Source organism: Lathyrus oleraceus, chromosome 6 (genome assembly GCF_024323335.1).
Source record: "Lathyrus oleraceus cultivar Zhongwan6 chromosome 6, CAAS_Psat_ZW6_1.0, whole genome shotgun sequence".
Lineage (NCBI taxonomy): Eukaryota > Viridiplantae > Streptophyta > Magnoliopsida > Fabales > Fabaceae > Lathyrus > Lathyrus oleraceus.
Window position 1 is genome coordinate 29,464,822 of NC_066584.1, and position 7,301 is coordinate 29,472,122.

The 7,301-nt window shown below is 31.0% G+C and overlaps 2 protein-coding genes across 2 annotated transcripts; both read left to right on the top strand.

The window, feature by feature from the left end:
• The first annotated feature begins 746 nt into the window (after nt 1-746).
• On the top strand, nt 747-1,162 carry LOC127096653 (uncharacterized). Its single transcript, XM_051035200.1, has one exon. The coding sequence runs from the start codon at nt 754-756 to the stop codon at nt 925-927; it is 174 nt and encodes a 57-aa protein (XP_050891157.1). The 5' UTR covers nt 747-753; the 3' UTR covers nt 928-1,162.
• An 821-nt stretch (nt 1,163-1,983) lies between these two features.
• Nucleotides 1,984-4,548, top strand: LOC127096652 (protein ECERIFERUM 26-like). The gene is made up of 2 exons (XM_051035199.1): nt 1,984-3,392; nt 3,516-4,548. The coding sequence occupies exons 1-2, from the start codon at nt 2,973-2,975 to the stop codon at nt 4,464-4,466; spliced, it is 1,371 nt and encodes a 456-aa protein (XP_050891156.1). The 5' UTR covers nt 1,984-2,972; the 3' UTR covers nt 4,467-4,548.
• The last annotated feature ends 2,753 nt before the right edge of the window (nt 4,549-7,301 follow it).

A 7,301-nucleotide genomic window follows, 5' to 3' on the forward strand; every position in this document is an offset into this window, starting at 1 on the left:
ACGAAGATGCATTTCCGTATTATTTTTTGACATAACCTTAAGGTCCGACTCAAAAACATATGGAAATAGAGTGTGCCAAAAATACATTACCGAATTTTAAAAGAAATTTTATTTTTTCACTAGGGGTGTGGAAGTAATCTTCAGAGTGGGAAAAGCAACTCCCAAACCTATTGATATCGGCAGCAACGGCCCAAATATTTAAGGCCTTAAGGCCCATAGTAAGTGAAACTCAAGATCTGTGTTTCATCAATTCGCTTTGAAAAATTTGAATTCTTCCTCTACGCTTAACCTAGCAGCCACCACCGTCTATCAAGCTCGCCGTGCCGTGCCGCGCACTCCGCTCCTCTGGTTAGTATTTTGATTCTCCATCTCTTCTTCATCCTCCTTCCTCTTTCTACTGTAATTCTTCGCTCTTCTCTGTCCATAATTTTAGTTTATTTAAAATAAAAAAATCAATGTGGCGGCCTCGAAACTCCGCGCCACCAGCTTCACGCGCTATGCACGCCGCACGTGACATCACTATAGCGACTAGCGGTCGCTACCATCCGTAGCGCCGTCATTGCGCCACTATTGGCCGCTATTAACTACCTAGATCAATGCATGTTTCCTCGTCGGAGCTAGGATATACGAACATCGATACAATTTCGCCGGTGTTGTAGAATTATTTATTGATTCTCTAATCATTGTATCGATACAAAATGCACATTGATTTTATTTTATACTAATCATTTGTTTTTTTTTCAAGAGTAAGAAATGGGTAGCCAAAAGAAGAAGGCTCAGATGTTTGTAAAACTTGTGTCTGCTGCTGGAACTGGATTCTTCTATGTAAAGAGGAAACCAAGACAGTTTACAGAGAAGCTTGAGTTTCGTAAGTTCGATCCTCGAGTTAATCGCCACGTTCTCTTTACAGAAGCTAAAATGAAGTGATATACTGCATCTTTCATCAATGTAATGTAACCATCCTGTACTGCTTTTTGAGATAATTATCACATTTGATACAAATGTTTGAATAATGCCAATCATTTTATTGTCTATGTCAATGCTATTTTCTGTTTAGACTCGTTGTTAGTTGTAGTACTATTTGGGTGTTTTTGTTTGAACTCATCTAAATTCATTTGTATCAACAACTTTTCAAGATGTATAATGATGATATCTTTTTCCCCCGGGTTTGGATGTATATGAGGAGTAGATGCTATAACTCTTTAAATACTAGTATTATTTTGTTACCCGGATCAATATAGATTGATAGTGTTTTACCTTAGTTATTGTAGAGATTGTTATGGTACCACAGGCAATGAATGATTACAAAATGTGAATGACTAATCCTAGTTACCTTAGTTATCTCGATTATTTTAGCATATGTATACTGCAATTATTCAAAGCTTCAAGGTATATGTATAACTATAATCCTAAAACTCACATTTCATTCTCAGTATTTTTGATAGTTAAACACAGATGAAGCTAGTAATTTTTTTCTAGATAAAGAAATGGGTAGCCATCAGTAGAAAGCTCAAATGTTTTCAGAACTTGTGTCTGCTGCTGGAATAGGTTTCTCATATGTAAAGAGGAAACCAAGACAGTTTACAGAGCTTGAGTTTCAAAAATCATGATCCTATAGTTATAATTGTCATAGTCTGTTTGCAGAAGCTAAAATGAAGTGATTTACCACATCTTGCATCTTTTATTGCAATGTAATGTAGCAATCCTTTACTGCTTTTTCAAACAATTATAACATTTGATATTACAGGTTGAATAATACAGATCTTTTTAATGTCTATGCCACTGTTATTATCATCATTATTATTATTTTTGTTTAGACGGATTGTTAGTATCTTGAACTATTTGGGGTATTTGTTTGAAGTCATCCAAATTCGTTTCTAGAAACGATGTAATTTTGTTGCTGGATTTTCTTCCTTCAGAAAGTGTTTGACTTGGCTCACATTTTAAGTGATATCATGTTTTAAAACTCTTGAGAATGACTAAAATAATTTTGGTTCTCAGTGTATATACTCTGAGGAATACATGTTATAATTATTAATTTTTTTAACGTTTCACTATCTTTTGTCTTGTGTCTTGTCCGAATAATCTTTACAAAATTCTAGTTATATGCACCCAAGCAATCTAGCTCATTAGTTATTGTTTATTTTCTATGTTATTGATCTCTGCTTTGAAAGCAGTAAAACGTTTCAAATTTTTTACCCAAAGAATTAATAAAAATACGCAGAAACTGCCATATAATAATTGAAGTCCGTTGGTAGTTGTGTTCACAGGATCATATATTGTTCATTTTTTTAGCATTAATTTAGATACAATCTTTGGCAGATTATTACCTGGACATGATTTTGATGTAGTAATAGTAACACGTGCAACATTTTAACATCATATACCGTTTTCCATATCTGAAGACCCTGGTTAGATAATCAAAATGATTTGACAAATCATGAACTCATTTTGTCAAAGGTATGTGGTAAATTGTTTCATGCTTCACTGTCCTGTTTCTTTGCACTCTTTTCCAAAGCACCACTCTTTTCCAAGGAAGGTATGAGTGTCTTTGCCATTGCCATTTCCATTGATATAGAAATTGTATTTTAAATGAAAAAAAAATGTAAATTGTGTGACAAGTGATACTCCATCTGAAACTTCTTTCATCAACAACCCCAAATAAGCCAATATTCATGGAACATGAAAATATCATTGCCTCAAGTATTGCTGTTTTTTCCCTTCCTTTTTGGCACACAGTTTGTTTCTCCCATGACAACAACAAATTATATGCATCTTTTCATGTCTCACACATATAGCACTATATGGCTATTCTATTTCTTTAATATAGCTTATATATCTGTGTTAAACCCCATGTATAATAATATTGCTTATGTCACATATTCATAGCCAAAATCATCATTCTGGTACTACTGATATAATAGAATAGGTACATAGAGTTGCTATTATCCTCCTATTCCCTCTACATAAAAATGGCAAGCTCAGTAAATATTATCTGCAAAAGGACTGTGGTGAGCACAAAGGCAATTGAACCAGGAAAGTACTTACCCTTATCAGTTTTGGATCGTTTCATGGAGAAAAACCATATTAGAATGGTATACTATTACCAAACATCAGAAGAATTGGAGCTTGGAAAATTGACCAAGAAGTTGAGAGAGACTTTGTCAGAAATGCTTACTCATTTCCCTATAGTGACAGGAAGGTTGATAAGAGATGATATGGGACATTGGAAGATCAAATGCAATGATGCCGGTGTTAGAATGGTTGAGGCAAAAGCTAAAGGTGGTGTGGAAGAGTGGCTAAGAAGTGTGGACAGGGAAAAGGAACTTAAGCTTGTTTATTGGGAAGATATGCATCAAAAGCCTTACTATTGGTCCACTTTTTATGTTCAGGTTTGAATTTTTTAGGCTTTTAAACTCATTTTGCACAAAAGCGCTTATTCTTACCATTCAAGCAAGTTAAGTTCATTTTCATGCATTAAACATGATAATCTTAAATTCTGATATTAATTTCAGCTAACTGAATTTGAAGAAGGTGGAATAGCAATTGGCCTAAGCTGCACTCATCTCTTGGCAGATTCCATCTGTGCAACAAATTTCATGAAGGCTTGGGCTGACATTTCATTAGATAACAAAATGATTTCACCTCCAATATTCCATCCTTTACCTCCTCAAAAACCACAAAACAAAAAGCCCAATAATATCTCATATATGGGCTTAATATCTCACTATAAATCCTCGATTGAGAAGCCCATTTCTATCAAGGAATCAAAGTACACCACTATTTCTATGGGCTTCTCCCACCACATGGTCCAGGCTTGCATGTCTTTGGCCCAAATCAATGGTTCATCAAGCCCAAGCCCAAGCCCAAACTCAACACCATTTGAAGCCCTATCCGGGTTGTTTTGGGTCGCTTTAAGCAAAATCAAAGGTATACAAAATGGGCTTGTTGACATGTCCATATGTTTGAATGTAAGAAAAATCATGGGCTTAGATCAAGGATTCTTTGGAAACTCCATGCTGTACAACAAGGTGCATTTAGAAGAAAATTTCAATTTAGATTTATACGAGAATAAATTTCCACAAGCTACTAAGGCCATAAAAAATGCTGTGGCTAAAATCAAGAATGAAGAAATAATAGATTTAATTGAGTGGTTTGAGAATAATGATATAAATTCATCTACAATGATGAAAGGTCATGATTTGGTTTTTACTAGCTTAGAGGATGTTGACCCGTATTTAGCTACATTTCAAGATATGTTGAAACCAATTCATGTCTCTTATTACATAGAGCCAGTTCTTGGAGAAGGACATGTTTTGATTCTTCCAACACCACTTGATGAGGGTCCCTTAGGAAGGGTAGTAATGGCAACACTTCAAGAAGAAGAAGCAATTAAGCTTTGTGAAGATGAATTTATTTCACAATTCTCTCCTAATATCTTGATGAAATGTGTCAATAAATATTAATTGCATTATGCATGTGTAATGGTGAGATTGTCTTAAAATAAAATTGTAGCACCTTCATAAGAACATGCACTTATTGTCTTCATGAACACAATTTAAAGTGATGTTGATAATTAAAGTAGTGTATATAATATTTTAGGTTACCAATATTTTTACCTACTAATCAGCTAACTAGGTTGGTGGTATTCTGAGCATATACTTTTGTCAATTGAATTATTAAGTGTCATATTGAATTTATTATAAATTTAAGATATATACATATATTGAAAAGAAAAAAAATGAATTAAATCCAATGATTTCAATAATTAAATCAAGTGCTCATGTTAGGTGAATCTATTATTGTTCTTTTATTTTTGAGCACAAGCTTATCATTTGAATATCATTTTTAAAATTGATATAAAAATAACTTGCACATATACACACCAAATTGTCAAATCCATGCATTGTCATATGTAAAATAAAAAACCACAAAAGTTAGGTCTAACATTTGGAGCTACTCTTTCACAAAATAGTGGCATTTGAGGTATACATATTTAATGTGCGACAATGTTTTCAAAATAATTAAAAATCTGAAAAAATTAGCATTTTTTGATAGAAAAGAATTCATCATCTAATATAAAACATATTATAATAAAATAAGAATTAATTCATATACATTGACAGCAAAACTATATGATTTTTAAAAATATTTAATTTTAATTTTAATCACTTAGCAAATAACTCCTAAGAACAATTGTTTGTGGTGATAGTATAATTCTTTTTACACTAAGGTGTAAAAAAATTAAACTCAATAATAGTTTATTGAATCGTAAAATTGAAATCACCTGCATGTAGTAAATTTATAAGAGTACAAAATTTCGTATATTATTATTTGATAAGAGTTAAACTCAACAGCAAAGTCTAATATGGACCATGCCTATTGCCTACCATTGACAAGTAATAGTGTTAAATATATATTTTTTAAAATCACAACTACTCTTAATGTTATTTTCAGACACTTTTCAGCGTAAATTATTGAACATTCTATTTTGTCAAAAATTTAATTTAAAAATGTATTTTCATTATATTAGGTGTATTTGGAGATTCATTTTCATAAATACTATTAATTCAAAATTAAGTGGGTGGACGAAAGATAAAATTTAGAAATTAAATTAAATTAAATTAAATTTAAGCACATTTAATAAATTAAATTAAAATTTAAAATTTAATAAATAAAATCAGTGGCATAATTTTTTTAAAATATATTAAATTAAATTTAAACACATTTAATAAGATAAAAATATATAAATATAAAAATATAAGAGAAGATAAAATTTGTTCAAAATATAACTTTTAAATTTTTAAAAATATATTTAAATAAATAAATAAGGATAATATGCACACATAATTATCATTAATAAAGAACAATTCCCTTCCGTCTACCTTCTATTTCTTCCTAAAAATTGAATAAAACACACTTGATATTAAATATTTCTCTTTGTTATCCTAACCAAACATACCCTCAAAGAATTATGATACCTAATTTTCTTTCACATGATAACTTGCATTCAAGTATTATAGTATAATGATTTGTTCATCTGATAACTTTTATCATAATTATCCTATAGTATAATCTTACTAGATAATTTGATTATAAGTTTTTATTATTATTTCATGTTTGTGATTTGCACTAGATAGATTTATCAAACTTATTAGAAAAAGAAGGGGCAGATGAAGAGTTGTGAATTAAAAGAGATTGTATATCTCTAAGACGATCTATTTTACCTAATAATTTTTTATTATCTTTTTCAAGAGAGACTATAGTCGTTTTAGAGACGAAAGCCGTTTCTTTTAACTTTCTTGACTCATTGTTTAACTTTTTACTAATGAGCACGATTTCAAAATAGATAAATTGATAAGTTATATTATTTACCCCGTATTTCAAGGTTTATCATGAGACACATATTAGTTTCTTTCCCTTTTTAGATTCATCAGAGGAGTCCATGTCGTTTTCGTCCAATGAGATGTAAGTCTTCTTTGATCATTTTTGAAGTCTTTTGTATCTTTAAGATATTTTATGGTTTTGAGGATAATTTGGATTTATATGACCTTTCTTTCCATACTAGAAGCATGCACGCAAAAAAGATGATCTTTCTTAATTTTTATGTTGGAAATTTCGAGATTATTTTTCGTGCTTTATGCTTTTTTTTGAACTTGCAGACTAAGGTTTATATCTTTATCGCTTTTTGATTCTTTGCCTTCTCTGACTTTGAGTGCAAGACTTTTATTTTTCTTATCTCATTCTTCATTTTAAACAAGTCTTTTTAGTTCAATCTCATGTTCCTGCAATTTACCAAACAAAGTAGGCATATCCATATAAGATAAATTTTTAGATTCAAAAATTGCAGTGACTCTAGGTTGTCAACTGGAGTTTAGGAATCTAAGGACTTTGTCAATTAAATCCTCATTTTGAAGAGATTTACCCATAGTTCTTAAATGATTATCAATGCGAATGAACCATTTTTCCGTATATTCATGAGTTAGTGTGTTCATCCTTGACGTTTTTATCTCAATTGTACCTTTATGGATAAATTGAAGTGTGTTCCACACTTCTTTATAGAGTTATAGTGTGAAACACGGAAAATAAAATTTCATCAATACCAAGGACGGTAGTGATGATAGTTTTAGCTTTCAAATTTCACTTCACATCTTCTTTATCCTCTTTAGTCCGTAGGTTTCTAGTTTTTTTTACAACAACATCTACTTGATGTGTGGAAACAAATGAGCCATTTTTAACAGTAGGTCAGATATTACAATCCATCCATTTAATACAAAATTTCATTTTCTCTTTCCAATAAG

Coding starts and splice junctions, on each gene's coding strand:
- LOC127096653 (XM_051035200.1), top strand. CDS start 754: ATGGGTAGCCAAAAGAAGAAGGCTCAGATGTTTGTAAAACTTGTGTCT.
- LOC127096652 (XM_051035199.1), top strand. CDS start 2,973: ATGGCAAGCTCAGTAAATATTATCTGCAAAAGGACTGTGGTGAGCACA. Junction 3,393..3,515: donor GGTCCACTTTTTATGTTCAG/GTTTGAATTTTT, acceptor TATTAATTTCAG/CTAACTGAATTTGAAGAAGG.